Source organism: Rhinatrema bivittatum, chromosome 2, assembly GCF_901001135.1.
Source record: "Rhinatrema bivittatum chromosome 2, aRhiBiv1.1, whole genome shotgun sequence".
Lineage (NCBI taxonomy): Eukaryota > Metazoa > Chordata > Amphibia > Gymnophiona > Rhinatrematidae > Rhinatrema > Rhinatrema bivittatum.
The window spans coordinates 571,269,808-571,289,218 of record NC_042616.1 but is presented as its reverse complement, the minus strand read 5'-3'; the positions used below and the strand labels follow the sequence as shown (position 1 = coordinate 571,289,218).

Here is a 19,411-nt window from a genome sequence, read left to right as displayed (position 1 = left end):
AAAAAAAAAAAAAAGTCATTTTCAATTACAATTTTGGATATTGTTAACAGGTGCAAAACAAGGTCTACATAAAAATATTAAGAAAAACAAGTCAATATAAATAAGCAACCAAAATGACACCTTATTAATGTAATGGCACAGAAAAAATACATGCACATGTACTGCTCATATAGTACAAACAAAAAAGCATGTTTGCTTACTGTAAGCTATGTTCCATAAACAGCAGGATGAATAAGCCATTGCATGTATGTGACTTCATTCTGTGGCTCCAAATGGACTTCTCTGCAATCTGTAGAGCTTAGAGTTCTATTAAGCATGTGAGGCAGTTCCCATATGGGTGTGGCCTCTTGAGCCTAGTCAGTTACAGAGCTGAATTTAGCTGTTTAGTCGACTCTCCAGAGAGGTGGGCAGGCATTCCATGGCTAATTCATCCTGCTATCTACATAAAACACCAATTACGATAAGCAAACATGCCTTTTTCATCAATAAGCCAACTGAATTAGCCATTACATGTAATCCCAAGCTGAATGTTGCAAGGAGTGATTTCTTAGCAAGCAAACCAGACTCCACCATGGCGAGTGTACTACTGCAAAAACAGTTTATGCAAAACTGCTTGTCCAAATCTACTGGCCACCTTTGAATTGATCAATCAAGACAGTAATGAACTGCAGATGTGTGGATTGAAAACCAGGTTGCAGCTTTGCAGATATCTTTGATGGGTATTTCTTGGAGATGAGCCACAGAAAAATCAATAGCTGCACTTGATCAGCCTTGATTGAGTCTATAAGTTGAAGTCCTGATAAGTCACAGTAGTGATGGATTCAATCATCTATCCAACTGGATAACATCTGTTAGAATCATATGAGATAAAACTGGTTAGTTTGATGAGACTAAGTATGTCTTTTGTAATATGCCAGGACCCATTTGCAGTCCAGAGTATAGAGGGCTTTTTTTCCCTCATATGCATGGGGCTTTGGGAAGAAGGTGGCTGGTACAACAGATTGATTCATATGAAAAGCTGAGACTATTTTCGATAGAAACTTCAGGTGGGTTCAAAGAATCATCCTGCTATGACAGAAATGAAGATACAGAGGGTAGTGGCTGAGGGCTTGGAGTTCACTAACTTTTTTCACTGAGATGAACGCAACAAGGAAAGGCACTTTCCAAGTGAATTCCAATAGTTTGAAAGGAGGCTTCATCAATTGAGAGGGATGACATTGAGATCCCATGCAACAAGAAGCTTATGTATCAGGGGATGGATGTGCCAGTCTTCTCAAAACACAAGACATGAGCAGAAGTGTGGATATCAGTTTGTTGTCCAACAAGGTTCAATATGCCACGGTGGTGCTCAGATGTGTTCTCACTAAGGCAGTGGGCAAGGCCTGGGATAAAGGAGGTGAAGCAAGTATTGTAAAAGTTGTAAAGGCTCACATGAAAAATGATCAGAATCATGTTGTTGGCACCAGATGTAGAATCTTTTTCTACTGGAAGGCATATTCTTTTCTGTTTTAAGGTTTTCTAGACTAAACCAATGTCTTTGATCTCAAACAGTAAATGGAGATTTATAATCACTGAGCGCTCAGCCAAACTGAGGTTGAGGGCTGAAAGATTGGGATGAGAATGCATCCTATCATCTTGAGTTAGAAGAGCAGGGTCTGACACCAGAGGTATGGGAAGACTGCTAGTGACACACACATACCAAGTTTATCTGGCCACAATGGTGCTACAAAGATCACACAGAAATGAGCCTGAAGAACTTCCTATACTGTTTTAACAATGAGGGGTATTGGTGGAAAAGCGTACATGAGGTACTGGCCCCAACTGAGAAGGAAAGCACATTGCACTAGTCTGTGATCGCTTGGTAGAATAGAGCAAAGTTGATAGTTTTGTGTTTTGCTGTAATATAAACAGGTCCGTTATCGGGAGACTGCAGAAGGCTAACAATATGCTTGCCGCTGACAGCTGCAGAGACCATTTGTGAGGTTGAAACACTCTGCTGAAATGATTGGCTAGAATGTTGGAGACACCAGACATAAGTTGCCTGCAGGGTTGCTTGATGTCATTCTGCTCAGTTCCAGATTTTCAGAGAGAAGTCATGATCCTGGTCCTCCCTGCTTGTTGACATAGAACATGACAACCTGATTATTTGTTTGAATTTCCATTTAATGAAGTGGATTCTGTCCTCAAAAGCTCATGCCTCAAATTGGTTAGTCTATAAGGTGCCACCTGCTTCATGTCATGTTTTCTACATCAGACTTACATGGCTATTCCTCGGAATGTTTTAATTAGGATTCTCTTCTTTCAAAGAAGATGGGTCAATGTGGTAAGAGTATGCTATAATCACAACTCCAGGAGACTGATTTGGAAGACAAACTCCTAAGGAGACCAACCTCTAGTGGAGGCATCCACTGTGAGGATGAGCTGATGGGGATGCAAACGAAGTGGAGTACCATCTCTGAGCACTTGGACACAATACTGCAACTCCCTTGCCATCAGTGGTATAATTAGCACTGCAGAAGAAAAAGGTGCAATGAATGAATCCCACTGAGATCTCAGACCCCACTGGAGATAAAGGATGTGAAGGTGGGGTTAGCAGAACTTTGTGGATGGACACTCCCATATGACCAATGTTACAAAGGAGCTTCCTGGCCACAGATCTCTGATTAGATGAGCAAATCATGGTTGATCTCCATTCACTGGGCAGAAATGCTTTCTATAGCAAGGTGTCTATACATGCCCTCATGAACTGGAGGCTCTGAGTGGGTTCCAGATTTTTCTTCTTGAAGTTAAGAAAACCTAAGCTCTGAAGATGACGCATCATCACATCTAGATAATGGAGAACTGTTTCTCTAGACTGCGCTGTGATCAACCAATTACATAGTAATGACAACAAAAAAAGGCCAAATGGTCTGTCCAATTTACCCAGAAAGTTTCTTATGGAAGTAATTGCTGCTCCGTGCAGGTTACCCCCAAGCCTTATTTAAGGGTAGTAATATTTACAATCAAAACCAAACTATCAAACCCATAATAAAATTACTGCTAGCAACATTTTTACAGGGTGAGCAGACTTCTTAATAACTCAGACAATGCTGCTTGAACGTGCTTTGTTTTAGAACTTGGCCATAGAGCAGTCCTGTGCTTTTTCCTTAGTGTTTGCATATCAGTACTCCAGACCCTAAAATTTGGGGCCCAGCATTGGCTGTCATCTGAATACAATTTACCTTGTTCCCACCACCACAGCAGAGAGCAATGTTGCAGTCATTTATTTATTTAAAAGCTTTTTATATACCGATGTTCATGGAAATCATATCGTATCGGTTTACATATAACTGAAGTTAGAATTACAAAAAACAGGGAGATTTTAACCGGGATAAACAACTACAGAACGAGTCAACAAGGGGTCAGAGAAGAGGAAGAAGAATACAACATAAGAAAAAGAACTTATATGAACAATATAACCAAATATGAGTACAAAAAGTAAGTACATGAAGAGAAAGAATAGTGATAAAAATATAAGTTTAAGTACAGCATAACCAAATAGAGATAAAGGTCCTTTAAACTGTATTAAGTGGTGCTGTGAAGTGTAAAAGAGTCTGATAGCATACAGCAGGTCTTCAAGGAAACGCTTGGCTGAAGAGCCATGTCTTAAGTTTTTTTTTTTAACGTCCTTTGGAAGGTTTCTTGGCGAAGATCAAGTGGTACAGCATTCCATTGTGTGGGCCCCGCCGAGGAGAGGGCACGTTTTCTGAAAGAGGACTTGGCAGGGGGAGCATAGAGTGAACCTTTGTATACTGATCTTATAAGTCTGGCAGATGTATGATGCCGAAGAGGGATGATTAAATCAAGAGCGGTTTGCATGTGAATGGACTTGTGAATTAGCAAGTTTTGTGAAGGATTCTGAATTTGATGGGGAACCAGTGTAAATTTTTTAGAACAGGAGATATGTGTTCTTCTCTTTTGGTATTCGTCAGGATCCTTGCAGTAGAGTTCTGTAGCATCTGTAAGGGTTTGGTGGAGGAAGCAGGAAGGCCGATTAGGAGGAAATTGCAGTAGTCAATTTTTGAGAATATGATGGCTTGCAGAACCAAGCAGAAGTCATGTAGGTGCAGGAGAGGTTTAAGCTTTTTTAGGATTTGAAGTTTGTGAAAGCCTTCCTTTGTAGTGTTGTTGATAAATGTTTTTAGATTTAGCCTATTATCAAGGGTGACTCCGAGGTCCCTCACACGGGTGATGGAGGATGGAAGTGAAGCAAGTAGGTTGCTGCAAGCCAGATTATTATCGTTCTGTGAGATGATCAAGAGTTCGGTTTTTGATGTGTTGAGCACTAGATTAAGGCTGGATAATAGGAGGTTGATGGACTGTAGGCAACTGTTCTAGAAGTCTAGGGTTTTGAAAGAGATTCGGTGACTGGAATGAGAATCTGGACGTCATCCGCATAAATAAAGTGGGTTACCTTTAGATTTGAGAGGAGTTGGCAGAGGGGGAGGAGATAGATGTTGAAGAGTGTAGGGGAGAGTAATGACCCTTGTGGGACTCCAAGTGTTGAACTAACTGGGTGAGATTCCTTGTTGCTTTTTCTGACCTTGAATTTCCTATTGCAGAGAAAGGACTTAAACCAATTGAGGACAGATCCTGAGATGCCAATGTCAATAAGACGATTGATTAGGATGGAGTGATTCACGGTGTCAAACGCCACTGAGATATCGAGCAGTGCCAGGAGAAACTTTTTTTTTTTTTAATCGAGGCCCAAGAGGATGTTATCTGTGAGAGAGATTAGAAGGGACTCAGTGTTCAGTGATTTACAGAAACCGAATTGAGCTGGGGTGAGGATTTTGTGATCCTCGAGGTATTCAGAAAGCTGTTTGTTGACAATTCTCTCCATGAGTTTGGCAATGAAAGGTAGGTTGGCGATGGGTCGAAAGTTTGCCGTGTCAGATGGATTCAGTTTGGGTTTCTTTAGCAGTGGTTTAATGGAGGCGAGTTTGAGAGAATCTGGAACTGAACCTTGAGATAGAGAACAATTGATAATCTCTGCGAGCGGCTTAGCAATTATATTAGGGATTTTGAGCAGTAGTTTGGAGGGGATAGAATCCGTTGGGTGATAGGCGGGTCTCATCTTTTTTAGTATGTTTTCTATTTCGAGGGGAGAAGTAGGATCGAAGCATTGAAGTTGGCTTTCTGGGAGATGGTAGAGGAATAAGGAGGAGGTTGTGTCTTTGAGGTGGCAAGCGGGGCTAAGAGGTTTAAGATTTTATTCTCAAAGAAGATAGCCAGTTCTGAAGATTTGGATTGGGCTAGGTTGTCTGGGATGGTGGGAGAGGCTGGCTGAGTAAGATCCTTGACATAGAACAGGGTCTTGGCGTCAAATAAGAAGTGATGGATTTTGCGGGCATAGAAGTCTCTCTTTGTACGGAGGATTGTATTTCTGTAATTGTGCATGGCTGCTTTATAGGTTGATAGAGAGGCTGTGGAGGGGTTCTTGCGCCATAGGTGTTCTTTATGTCGTAGTCCCTGTTTGAGATTTTTTAGTTCTGGTATGAACCATGGTTTTTTATTCTTGATGGAGAGATTTAACTTTTTCCTTCAGAGGGCATAGATTATCTGCCACCTTACTGGTGATGTTAAACCAAGAGGCAAGGGCTCAGTCTGCATCAGTGAAGTCGAGGTTCCCAAGTTCTGTCGTGAGGAGGGAGCTGAGGTCTTCCGAAGAGCAGGATTTTCTGAAGTGGATAGTAGTTTTGGGAGGTGGGTTATCTGAAATATAGAGGTCCGTAGTAGTCGTGTCAAAAGCATCAAGGCTAATTGGTTAAAGGTAGTAATCCCCATGCCTTCTGATAAGGGTAGTAACTGCTGCTCCATGGAGGTTACTCTCATGCACCTTTTTCTTTATTTCCAAACTCTAGCCTTTATGGATCCAAAGTGTTTTATTCCATGTCCTTTTGAATTTATTATTTTTGTCCTCACCACCTTTTCCAGAAGGGCATTCCAGGAATCCACAATCATCTCTGTTCAGGAAATATTTCCTGATGCTGGTTCTGAGTTGTCCCCCCGGAATTTCACATTTTGTGAACCCTAGTTCCACTATTTCCTTTCCAACAGAAAAGATTTGAAGTTTGTGCATTATCAAAACCTTTCAGTTATCTGAAGGTCTGTATCGTATCTCCCCTGCACCTCCTCTTTCAGGGTATACATATTTAGATCCTTTAGCCCAGTGGTTCTCAACCTTTCTAATGCCGTGACCCCGCAATACAGTTCCTCATGTTGCGGTGACCCCTCGCCCCGCCCTCGCCCCGTGAGGGTGGGGTGAGGGCGGGGCTTTGGTCATATGGGGGCGGGGTTATGGATGGGGTTGGATTTTAGTGCACACTTATCATTTAATTATGACATTTATAATGTGAATGTAACTCAACTCACCATAGGTTCTCACATGCATGGCACACTGACCCATGATCATCACGGGGCTAGATGTAAAAGTACAGTTTGTATCCACAGGAACCCCCCTGACCCACAATAATGGATGTAAAGCAGAATTATGACATTCCCCATACAACTCACCCTACAAAAAAGATATTCTGGTTCTAGTGACATCTCAGTAACAGCAACTCAAACTCCTTCTATTTCCAGGCTCAATAGCCCTACTTATGAAAAGACAGCAGTTTACCACCAATGCATGTCCTCTGAGAAAACACAACAAATAAAACTGATACAAACGCTTACATGCTAGCAAAATATCTCATCTTGGTAACAGACACAGAACCGACCTAACATACTCCCAGGATCTGTAGTAATGCACATAAACTAATCCGCACACAGTTACACCTGTATTATGGAATACACTCAAACAGGAGCAACCCTATCTATGAAAAGGCAACACTACAAATATTAAATCAGGTCCTAAAAACCAATACACCTCTAATTAGGAAAACAGAACTAGCAAGCAGCTATAGATCCCCACACAGAAATAATTGTAAAACTATACTATACTAATAAGCAGAATAAATGTTTCAAAACAGTTATGAACATCCAACAATTAAAAACGCATAAAAACTATTAAACATTCTCCAAACACCAATAAAATATTTCAAAAAAGCAGACATCACACAATTAAAATGGCAGTCAAGAAAAATAAACTTAAAAAGCCACCTTTACTTACCCCCTCCAGCAGCTCTCCTACTCCCCTTCCCTGCAGGCCGTGGCACTCACCAGAAGCAGCAGTAGAAGCTAAGCTCTATACTTATGGTCCTCTTCCTTAGTGCCCATGTCTCTCACACACACACACCATACCAGTCATGCCCCCATGACCAGTTTCTGTCTCTCACACACCAATCATCTCCCAAACAGTCTTTGGCACACACACACCAGTCACCTTCCTGAACAGTTTCTCTCATGCCATACACACACACACACAGGCTTCCCACTCCCGTGTTCTACTTACATATATGGGCTTCTCACTCTCATAATCACTTTCTCTGTCTCTCTCTCTCTCTCTCTCACACACACACACTCACTCACCAGTCTCTCACTCCCATGCTTGTTCTCTCCACATGCACAGGCTTCTCATTCCCATAATCACTTTCTCTCTGTTACACACACACCAGTCTCTCTCATTTCCATGCTCACTCTCCACGTGCACAGGCTTCTCATTCCCTGAATCACATTCTCTCACATTCACACACACATTCCAGTCTTTTTCTCTCACACACACCATCACCTTACCAAGCAGTCTCTCTCTCTCATGCATGCACACTCACCCTGGTTTCTCACTCCCATGCTTTCTTTCACCCCCACAACACCAGGCTTCTTACGCCCATGCTTTCTCGCATACCCAGACTTCTCCCTTCCATGCTTTTTCTCTCTCTCACACACACACACACATCAGTCACCTCCCTGACTAATGTCTCACACTCTCACACACACATCAGTCACCTCCCTGACTAATGTCTCACACTCTCACATACATATCAGTCATCTCCCTGAGCAATCACTTTCATTGTCTCTCACATACACACACACACACATCAGCTCTCTGACCAGTCAATCACACACAGGCTGGCTGGCTGCTTCTCTCTCTTTCTCTCACTCACTTCCTCTTCTCCCCCAAGCACAAATGGGAGCTGCAGCAGCCTCGCTGGCCAAGAAAGAAGAATCCCATCGGCCGCGGGAGGCTCGTGCTGCTCTCTCCTTTCTCCATTACCTGCTGCTTCAACTGCTCGGGGGCCGATGCTGCAGCCGCCGCTGCTACTTTTTCGCGCGGCTCTCTCACCTTCCCGCGCACCACGATTCACTTCCTGTTCCGGGTCACGGGAGGGAGGGGGGGGGGGGGGGCAGGCGCAGGAAGAAGAAAAGGCCCAGCCGCGGGTTGCAGAGCTTCTTCTAGCGCCGCTGCCGTTCCCGCTGGGCTTGAACGTGCTGACAGCCCGGCGGCAACGGCAGCGGGAGAGACCGGGGAGCGCGCGACCCCTGCGTTTTGGGCGTTCGACCCCCGCCGGGGTCGCGACCCATAGGTTGAGAACCGCTGATGTAGACCATCATAGTGAAAACGAAAATGTTGGTTTGAGGGTTCCAATTGCAAAATATGTTGCTCTGTCTCCAGAGAATAAATTACAACTACCTGGTGACCCAGAAGAGCCAGACAATGTAACTCAGAGACATTTGGAGAGTAGTCTCGCGGGCTGAGACTGTAATATCCTTAACTGTCTCTCAATTATCTGATTAATCTACAAAAGCCTCCAATAAATTTTTGGACTTAGAACACAGAAAAGCTGCAGTAGAGGGGCAAATGGTTACCACTAACCAGATTACTAATAATATCCAGTCTGTTTTTTAATCTAATATTAAAGATAGCTTATTCTTACATAATAGAATAAAGCAGTTAATGTAATGAGATATAAGAACTTAAGATTTAGTGAACTTCCAGAAACTAGATTGTCATCATCTGTGGAATCATTTAGGAAGTATATAAATGAAGTTTTACAGATCGCTCATGATAGAGAAATTAAGCTTTCTAAATGTTATCTCCCAGAATTTAGAGTTGTGCAGGGTCCTGAAGGAGACTATAATAATTTTGTCCTAAATAATAGTCCTTGAGTCAGGATATTATATCCAAGAGAGCTACTCTGTTAGTCACTTTTGTAACAGATATAGATAAGGAATTAATCTTTAAACAATAGTTTAAATTTAAATCCATTGAATTTTGTGGTCAGAAGGTTTTTGTGTACCCAGACATCTCTCGTGAAACACAGCTTTGTAGAAAATTATTTCTCTCTCATAAGCAGCTTACGATCTATCTTGGGGCTACTTTTTTCCTTAACTTTCCTTCCAAGTGTTTAGTAACCTACCAAAGGAAATCATGTGTGTTCCTCGATCCAGCTCATTTGGAGACCTTTCTGAATGATAAATCTCTTGTGAATATTGAAGGTTAAGTTACTTAGCAGGGTGAGTAGTCATTTGAATGTAACTAACAGCTGCAAAGATCTCTGATATATTTTTCCTCTTATTTGCCTTTGTTTTCCCCCAAGATGTGGGCTAGAATTCTGCTTACATTTAGAGTAACATATTAAGATTTCTTATTTTATTTCCTTGAATGTGCAGAATATACCTTTTGTTGTTTATCTATGTATATAATTCATAAAGATATAATTATAAAAAAATAAACTATTAAGGGTATATCCGAACTGTCAGCTACAGAAGCTTTGCTGTTTGTAGGAAATTGTTCTTTTTCCATGTCAGTGTTTGTTATCTTTGTCTTTGATTGCACTGCTATCCTGGATAGATAAGCATACAAGTTCCTATCCCCATCTCACCATATGCTTTTTAATAATCTAATTAGACACCAAAAGGCTGCGGTCCAAATATCCAGCAATCTGTCTCCATAGCCTTACTGTATTGGTACCTGACCAATCTCCAGCACTGTTCCAGTAGGTTTCTGGGGAGTTGTAATCTGCTTGTTCCCATCCAGCTATGCTGTGGCTTGCAGTGTCTGTAGCTTGTTTTCCCCGTATTACCTCTTCCCTTGTCTCTGCTCTCAAGGTAGCAAAGTGTAGATTGAGTGTAATAATGCAACAACCAAGATCTGCCCCAAAAAATGTTTGAATTCTATCAGTACTAGTTTCCATAATTCAAGCATACTTGGGACAGATATAGATATCAGTAATAAGAACAAGGTGCGGTGATTACAGTATTGCAAATAAGCCACCCAATCCCTTTAAGATTGGTTTGCATCACTCCCAAAATGTCCTCAGGAAGGAGATTATATGAGAAAAAGGAAATGCTTGACTTTGGAGGGTGGAGAGGGCAGAGAGAGAAGAGACTGGCAAAGAAACAAACATTTTGACCTCTAGTTTCTCAAATATGATCACAAGTTTTTGCTTTATACGGTAAATTGTTCCACTTGATGTTTCTGAAATTAGCCATAAACAAGTAGCCCAATAATGCAAGTTCTCAGCTATGAAGGACACTAATAAATGTAGTTATTTTTTTTAAGTTACTGCAACTGATTCATAGGGTACAACAGGAATCACTCATTTGCTATTATATAATACTGTTAAGGATATAGAAACTCTGCAACATACAATGAATTAGGTCTTAAAAATAAAAAGCTTACCTGAAGAGTTGAATCCCTCTTCATATCTTTTGCTCCTTCAATAACAGCCATATATGAAAATCTCAGTTGTCCTGGAGTCTGAATAAGTCCCATTCGATAACGTCTCATATTCAATAATACTTGCTTAATGTCTACAGAAGATGGGTCTTTTCTTTTTTCCATCTGATACAGACAGATATATATACCTTAATATATTGCTTTAATTTGGTGAACTTAAAACATCTTTTGCCTGGCAGTTTCTTCCTGCTTCTTTCACCTTCAATTTGAAACACACCTTCTACTGGGGTTAAAGCACCAGAAGCCTGCATTTACAAGTATCAGAGGTTTTCCCCAGCTACAACAGCAACTATCTTAGGCCAAGCTCTCTTGGGAACCTGGTATATATGTACCCCAATTCTGGTCAGTAAGTGAAGGGACTCCATTTTAAAATCTAGTTTTGTTACACGAGTCTGGACCATCAAAAACAAACTAGGCCAATTCTAGTTTTGTCCTACTACACTGTTTTGCAACTTTAAACTATATAGGAAATGGGCTGGGTATTAGATATGAAAATAGAGAAATTGAGCTGAAGGCTTCACTGAACAGTATCACTGTTCTACCATCAGTTTAAGTATAACAAGGCCAATAATACTTTTGTATCAACCTAAGTATATACATCTTCAGCTTTGATTTATCACCATATCGTTTAAGCTAAATACTGCTGTGCTTAACTGTCACAGTCCAAACCCCTGGGTCCATAGCCAAAGTCAACCTGTCAGATCCCCAAATGAAATTATTCTTTTTGAACCCATCACACTTGCATAAACGTTCATGATAAAATCTTTATTGAATTTAATCTAATGGTGTTGCTTACAATAAGTGTCTACTCAAGTCAATAAATTGTACAAATTGCTCTGAAATGCCTCTCAGATTGTGTCAACTGTTAATAAAGGAAGAAAATGCACCGTAAAACAAGGTTTTCCCCCATTAACTCCCTCCTTTCCCTACAACCCCCTTGTCACATTTATTTAAAAAAAAAATTATAGAATTTAGGAACCATTCATGCTCAATTATTTTAGAAGAAATCAAATTCTCTGTCATTCAAATTACTCTCAGCACCTCAGTCATCTCTTAACTCCTTGGAGGTGGGTTCAGAAAGTATTCCACTGTTCTTGGGGAAAGTCAGTATATACAGCTTCCAAATACTCAAAAATAGTGCCAAGAGAAGAGCAGCATTTTCCCCTCCACCTCCATCATGTGGTGAATCTGTCCTCTGAACTACATGATCGGGCTACTTTTCCTCAAGCCAATACAGCATAATGCACTTTCTGGCTGCTGTTAAATATTTTCTTACCAACCAACTAGTTAGTATACTTGAGCTGGTTAAGAGAACTAAGAATATGCAGAAAGCACAATGATAATGAAGGCTTGAGTTGACATTTCATAATCATTCGTTTCCTTTATAACCATTTCCTTAGAGTGATTTTATTTGGATTTATAATCTACCTTTAATATAAAATTCATCAAAAGCTGTTTACAATACATTAAAAAGGATGGACCCAAGAAGCAAAGAGGAAGGCGATCTATGATAGCCGTAGAGGAAACAGAAGAATAGATGCCAGATGTCTGAACATATTTATTGTAGTGGAGGCGTGTTTTGTAACAAGTGGAGAGCGCACATCCGACTGCAGTTCAAATGATATGCTACGATTGTGGATGTTTTACCGAGAATTTATGTATTACAAGTAAGATTGGTTTAAGACCATACTAGGTCCAAACTCATTAATCAGAGCCCGAGGCAGCCACTAGATGTGTGGCGAAACTCGGCTGAGTCGGGCTTTTAATAAACACAAGTCTCCACTACAAAAAGCATTCCCGGACTCAAACTGACCTATCTCTTCCACGCCAATCCTTATCACCACCTACACCATGATTAACCACCTCCACTATTGTTTACATGTTTAAATTATTTTTTAACCTGTCCTTTCTCTTCTTTCTCCGCCAAGTTCTAATCACCCTGTTATATGTAACTGCCTTTTCCGCACCATTGTTTTAGTTTATGTTTACAATGCACCCCTGTTTTATGTGAACCAGCATGATGGGACTGCGCTCTCGAATGCCGGTATATAAAAACCTGAAATAAATAAATAAAAAAAATACAATAAATACGTTCAAAGACATCTGGCATCTATTCTTTTGTTTCCTACAATATATTAAAGCAATGGTTCTCGACCCAGTTCTTGTAACACACCTAGCCAGTCTAATTTTTAGGATATCCACAATCAATATGCATGAGAAATATTTGCATACAATGGAGGCAGTGCTTGCAAATCTCTCTTGCATATTTATTGTAGACATCCTGAAAACCAGACTGGTTAAATGGGCCTGAGGACTGGGTTGAGAGCCACTGCATTAGAGTATCAGCAGCAGATGTGTTAAGGTCAGGTGCAGCTTTACAGAAGATAGACCAACAATTTAACAAAACAGCAATAAACATTTCATGTCTGCATTAATACTAAGTTCTACCAACCTAATGAGAAATACTAATGAATTAATTCAGAAAAATGACATGTGGAAAAATGTTTGTATGAAGTCGCATGTTTCAGCAGCACGTCTAGGGCTTTGAGATACCAGTAGCGTCCTGCAACCTTAGTCTCTCTGCACTTTGGATTTGGCATTAAAGGACTGACACAGAAGCCAGGCTTTTATTTGCTTCCTAAAATGAGAGTAATCATGAATTTCTTGAAGCTCTTTTGGAAAGGGGGTTCCAGAAGGCAGGTGCTGCTCTCAAGAAGAATCTGTTTCAGGTGTCTTTTTAAGGATGGAAATGACAGAGGATCTGAGTGAGGATCTTAGTCTAGAAGGCACGTAAACAGATGGGCCTATATATTATGAAGGAAAGGCTATCTCCACTTAAAACAACGAACATCAATGACAGCATTTTGAAATTCATTCTGTACAATATCGGTTTTTGTAAGATTGGTGTGATGTGATCATGCTTTTTGCATCCTCCTATCAGTCATGCAGCAGCGTTTTGTATCATCTGGAGTTTGTGGATGACCTTGTCTGTTAGACCCTTGCATAGGAAATTGCAGTAATCCAGTCATGTCATTACTGGGGCAAAAAATACAGAGGGATAGATTTAAAAGCTACGCATGCACATCTATGTGCACGCGCACACATGGACACACCAATTTTATAATCTGCGCACGCATGTGTGGGTGGAACGTGCAGAGGGACCCAATTTTGTAAGATTATGCACGGTGACGCAATCTGGCCTCCCCAAGTTCCCTCCCAGTCCGCACCAATTAAGGAGTGGACTGGGAGGGAACTTCCATATCCCCCTACCCATACTCCCTCCCTCTTCTCTACCCCCTAAACCTTCTTGCCTACCTTTCTTTTTTTTTTTGTTTTATTGCTTACTGCTCCGTTTGAGCAGAAGCAACTTGCACGCATCCCCAGAACAGCAGCAAATGGCCACTGTATCTGTCGCCTCCAGCCCCACCCCGCTCCCCCAGACCTCCCCCTTTCTCTGGGCCCGACACTTTTGCCCGTGACAGGGGTTATGCACATGGTCAGGCCCCTTTGAAAATGTGCGCGGCACACGCAAGATCCGGCCACACGCGTTAACTGTTTATGTGCATGGCCGTTTTAAAATTCGGCCGAGAGTATATTTCTTAAATTTTCCTAGCTGGGGGTGCTGTTGAGCAGCGCTGGAAAAAGGCTGCCTGAGACGTCTGCTCCGCTCCCATTAATAGTTCAGAGGCGAATAACTGGAAGCAAGCTTCGTTAGCGAAAGTCTAACCTCGATAATCTGGCAGGGGAACACTCCAGGATGGCAAACCGCAAACGACTAACTGATTTAAAACAGTTCTCGTTTAGCAAAGTGGCGGCAGAACTTATGCAGGCCGAAGAGGAACAGGCCGCGGACAGCCACGAGGCAGGCAATGATGCGGCCCGCTCCAAGAGCACTACAGCGGCTGATGAGGTGACGCATACGGGGGCTACCCCCGATTTCCCGACTCGAGCGGAGATGCACACATGGTTTATCGAACTGTGGGCTGACCTTAAAGCTCATAAAGCGGAGTTGCTCGCCTCCATGGCGGATTTGAGGGAGGACCTTAACTCGATGGGACACCGAGTAGATGACTTAGACATCCGAGCGGATACTCATAATGCAGCGATCGAAGTTTTAACTGTACAAAATAAGGAAATGGCTGCGGAGCTGGAATCAGTGCACAACAAGCTTGAAGATTTGGAGAACCGTTCGCGGAGAACGAGTCTCCGATTGAGAGGGGTGCCCGAAACAGAGCAGTACATGGACTGTATGCAAACCGCGGCAGCCATTGTAAATTTATACTCACTAAGGGATCCTCTGCTTTCTCAGATGACGGAAAAGAAATAGATTTGGAGAGAGTGCATCGGGTGCTGGGCCCGCGAAAAGACAATCAACCGCGAGACATTATAATTAAATTTCATCATTACAAGGTTAAGGAAGAAGTCCTTAAATGTGCAAGATCACAGCAGCAATGGTCTTGGCAGAATCATGCCATTTCTATTTACACTGATCTGGCTCCATCTACTCTACAAAAGCGATATTCGCTACGGGAAGTGGCTATAGCCCTACATAATGAGGAGATTCGATATAGATGGGGCTTTCCTTTTGCTCTTATCTTTCAAAGAAAGGGAGTGACATATCGTGTTCGATCACTGGAGGAAGCAGTGGAGAGCTTCAAAAAAGCTGGCTTGGAGGTCCCTTTTACTCCTGAACCAAATCAACGGGCCGTACCACCGGTGGACCCCACCCCGAGATGGCGGAGACCGGGCCCAGGCCGTGGTCATCTTCGACAACAGTCCTGGAAGGGGAACCCCCAGGGCGAGAAGGGCTGATGGCCTCCTATTAACTTGAAGTGTATTTCAGCTAAGAATGTGAAATCACATAGATGTTATTGTTTTCCTGCTTTCATACTTTGTTAAGAAGTTATGTTCTGATATCAGGTGCTCCATTGCACTTGCTTCCATTATTTTTATAATACGTATTAACTGTTAAAAATGCCTCCTGTTGATTTCAAGGCAAGAAAGGGGGGGGCGGCGGTCTGAGGGAGCTGCCGGTGTTGTTCTTTGAGCACCCCCATCCATGATTCGCGAAGGGTTAGCGAATCACTTTAGTGAGGGTAAGGGGCTTGGGTACCATGGGATACGGATTTATGATTGTGGGCTGGCATGTCTTTTTCACCAATTTGTCATAACTAGCACAGATATAAAGGCCTCTTCGCAGCCTGTCACGCCGTCCTTCGTGGCGAGCGCTCATGGGCCTCTTAAAGGGGATCTTTTCTCTATTTTCCTTTATCATGGTTGTTGTAGTCTCCCTGAATGTTAAAGGTTTAAACACCTTTAGGAAACGCTATTTACTCAGAAAGGAGCTCAACTCTCATAGAACGGATATAGCGTTCGTACAAGAAACTCATTTGAAAAGGAGTTATGACCATCTGATGGTCTCTAAAGACTATCCCCATGTGTTTCTAGCGGCGAGTGGACCGCAGGCTAAGTATTCAGGGACGGGGATACTAATTTCAGCTCAGATGCTGTTTGAATATATTACTTATGTATCAGATCCCAAGGGGAGGTATGTACTCTTAAAAATCCGGGTGGGGGCTTTGGTCTACACCTTACTATCATTATATGCCCCTAATGGAGAACAAGTGGGTTTCTGGAAGGGGATTCAGACTCTATTACTAGCTCATGCTGAAGGCTCTCTAATCATAGGGGGGGGACTTTAATGTCACTTTATGCCGGGAATTGGACAATTCCAGGGCATCTCTAACTACCTCACATACGAATAGAAATGCCTTAAGAGGGTCTTATGGAAAACTGGAATTTAATGGATATCTGGCGAAATCGTAATCCGAAGGCTCGTGTCTATACGTATTACTCGGCGCCCCATACTAGCTACTCTCGAATTGATCTTTTCCTTGTTGATGGGGTGACTAGTAATACTGTGAAAGCAGTAGAAATAGAACCCATTACCTGGTCAGATCATGCCCCGATTAGAATGGATGTATTCATAGGCAGCAGAGATACGGGAGACAGGTTTTGGAAACTGAACGAGTCTCTGTTGCGGGATGATCATTTTACTAGAGAGTTGAATGGGCAACTTCAGGAATATTTCCAACTCAATCAGAATCCAGAGATTGCTCCAGCTACTCTATGGGAGTGCTCTAAGGCAGTGGCTCGGGGGGTATTAATTTCCAGAGCAGTAATGTGCAAATGCAACAGAGAACGAGATAGGGTTGCTCTGCAAACTCAAATAGCTGAGGTGACCAGGGAACATATGAGAACGCAATCATCTCGATGTTACCAGAAACTGTTAGCACTGAAAGATAACCTTGCTTCTCTTGATAACCACCAGGTGTTACACGCACTTGAACTAACTAAACAGGTGTATTATGAAGGAGGGGATAAAGCCGGCCGTTTGTTGGCCCGTCAGTTGAGATCTAAGATGACTCAAAATAATATATCTAAAATAAAAAGTGATAAAGGTCTCTTTTTATACTTCAGCTTCGGACATCCGAAAGTCTTTTTCGGATTTCTATAGCTCTCTTTATAGCACTCAGACGTCCATTATAGACTCAGATATTACAGAATACCTGGGTACTGTAACCCTCCCATCTTTAACTTTAGAACAACAGCAGATCTTGGATGCTCCTATTACATCTGGGGAAGTAGCTTTTGCAATTAAGTCTCTTAAGATGGGCAAGTCGCCTGGTCTTGACGGATTTTCCAGGGCTTATTACAAAAACTGCTCTACCACTGTGGTTGAACCTCTCACTGCCTATTTTAATAGTCTTCGAGAAGGCGGATCTATACCTTCCCACGCTAATATGCCGGGGGTCACGGTCTTAGCTAAGCCGGGCCGGGATCCCACATTGTGTAGCTCTTACCGGCCCATATCTCTTATTAATGTCGATTTAAAAATAATGGCCCGCCTATTAGCATTAGGACTTAATAAATTTTTACCGGGCCTAGTGCATACCGATCAGGTCGGTTTTGTACCCCAACGCATGGCGGCGGATAATATCTGTAAGGTTATAGATCTTATTTGGTGGGTGCGAAAGAAACGGGTACCGGCAGTGTTACTGTCTTTGGATGCTGAAAAGGCATTCGATTTAGTGCACTGGCCGTTTCTTTTTTCAAACGTTGCAAAAGCTGGCTTTTGGGCCCTACTTTATCAACTGGATAAAAAAACTTTATGATCACCCACAGGGCAGGGTTAAAGTAAATAATGGTTATGGGCTGGCTTTTTCCATTGGTAGAGGTACTAGGCAGGGATGTCCGCTTTCCCCACTGCTGTTCGCTCTCTATATGGAACCTCTAACTACCAGGATTAGAGCCTCTCCTGAGATCAAGGGGGTTCACTTGGGCGAATTTCAATATACTCTTTCTCTGTTTGCGGATGATGTGCTCTTAATGCTGACGGACCCAGAACGTTCCTTACGGGGAGTGATGCATGAGCTCAATGCTGTCAGCAGAGTGGCGGGGCTTAAGGTGAATGTAGAGAAATCGGAGCTTCTCAATGTCAACCTGGATCCCGGAGTGGTGCGACATCTTAAGGATCAGTTCCCTTTTAAGTGGGCTAAGTCTCATGTTAAATACCTGGGAGTACAGATATCCCCCAATTTAGCTGAATTATATTCACTGAATTACCTGCCACTTGTACGAAATATTACCTCGGACTTGAGCCGCTGGAATAAAAGAGGTTTCTCATGGCTCGGGAGGGTGGCTATAATCAAAATGACCATATTACCTAAATTGTTATACCTTTTTGCTTCCCTGCCGGTGTATATCCCCTCCACGATATTACAAAGCTGGCAGAAAAATTTTTTGATTTTATTTGGAGACGACGGCCTCCGAGGGTGGCCAGGCAAGTGCTCTGTTTGCCAAAGACGCAGGGGGGTTTGGGGGTTCCCAACCTTATGAACTATTATATAGCTTCTCAATTAAGGGCGGTTATAGATGCTCATCGAAAGTCTGCTCCGAAACAATGGGTATCGGTAGAGCAATCTATTATAGGATGCATGGAGTGGTCTGCTATGCCCTGGCAGCCCCGCTCTACATGGCGACAAGTAATCGACATCCCATGTTCACTGGAGGTCACACTTAAAGTGTGGGCACATAGTCAACGCTGGCTCTTAGGGGATTATAAATTTTTCTTTCAAACGTCCCTGATGAATAATGTCTGTTTCCCCAGTGGGTTTCAATCTAGGAGATTATGTTACTGGCGGGAGTTGGGGATCAATTCGGTAGGTCACCTACTCTCCCAAGGCTCACTCCCTTCTAGGGACCAGTTCTTTGAGATGTATCAGTTAGACCATCGTGATTATCTAGCCTATGCTCAAGTAACCCATTATGTTAAGGGACTGTTAAGAGAGGGGTCCTTACGTCCGGGGAGATCTCTTATGGAAACCTACTGTTTGAACAGTGACAGGCTTAAGGGGATGATCTCAAAAGTATACCAGTTATTTTTCCCTCCGCAGGCGGTGCTGGGCAAATTTATTTCCAAATGGGAAACTGACCTGGGCAGGACTCTGGGGAGGCAGACCTGGGAAGTAGTTTTCCTCAATGCCCGGAAATGCTCTATTTTGGCTCTCATGCAGGAAAACTGCTATAAGATTATCTACCGGTGGTATTACACACCGGATAGGTTGCATCATTTTTCTCCTTCTGTGTCGATCTCCTGCTGGAGAGACTGCGGGAACTCTGGCATCTTCATGCATATATGGTGGGAATGTATCGTTATTGTTCCCTTATGGAAGGAAGTATTTGCTTGGT

The 19,411-nt window shown here is 42.5% G+C and overlaps 1 protein-coding gene across 5 annotated transcripts in view; it reads right to left on the bottom strand.

The window, feature by feature from the left end:
* The window catches only part of PTPN2 (protein tyrosine phosphatase non-receptor type 2), a 182,980-nt gene that overhangs the window by 61,646 nt on the left and 101,923 nt on the right, over nucleotides 1–19,411 (bottom strand). For all 5 annotated transcript variants that reach the window (XM_029590949.1, XM_029590950.1, XM_029590947.1 and 2 more), the window contains one exon: nucleotides 10,604–10,765. In XM_029590949.1, the coding sequence (XP_029446809.1) occupies nucleotides 10,604–10,765 (162 nt within the window). The remainder of the gene's footprint in view (nucleotides 1–10,603; nucleotides 10,766–19,411) is intronic.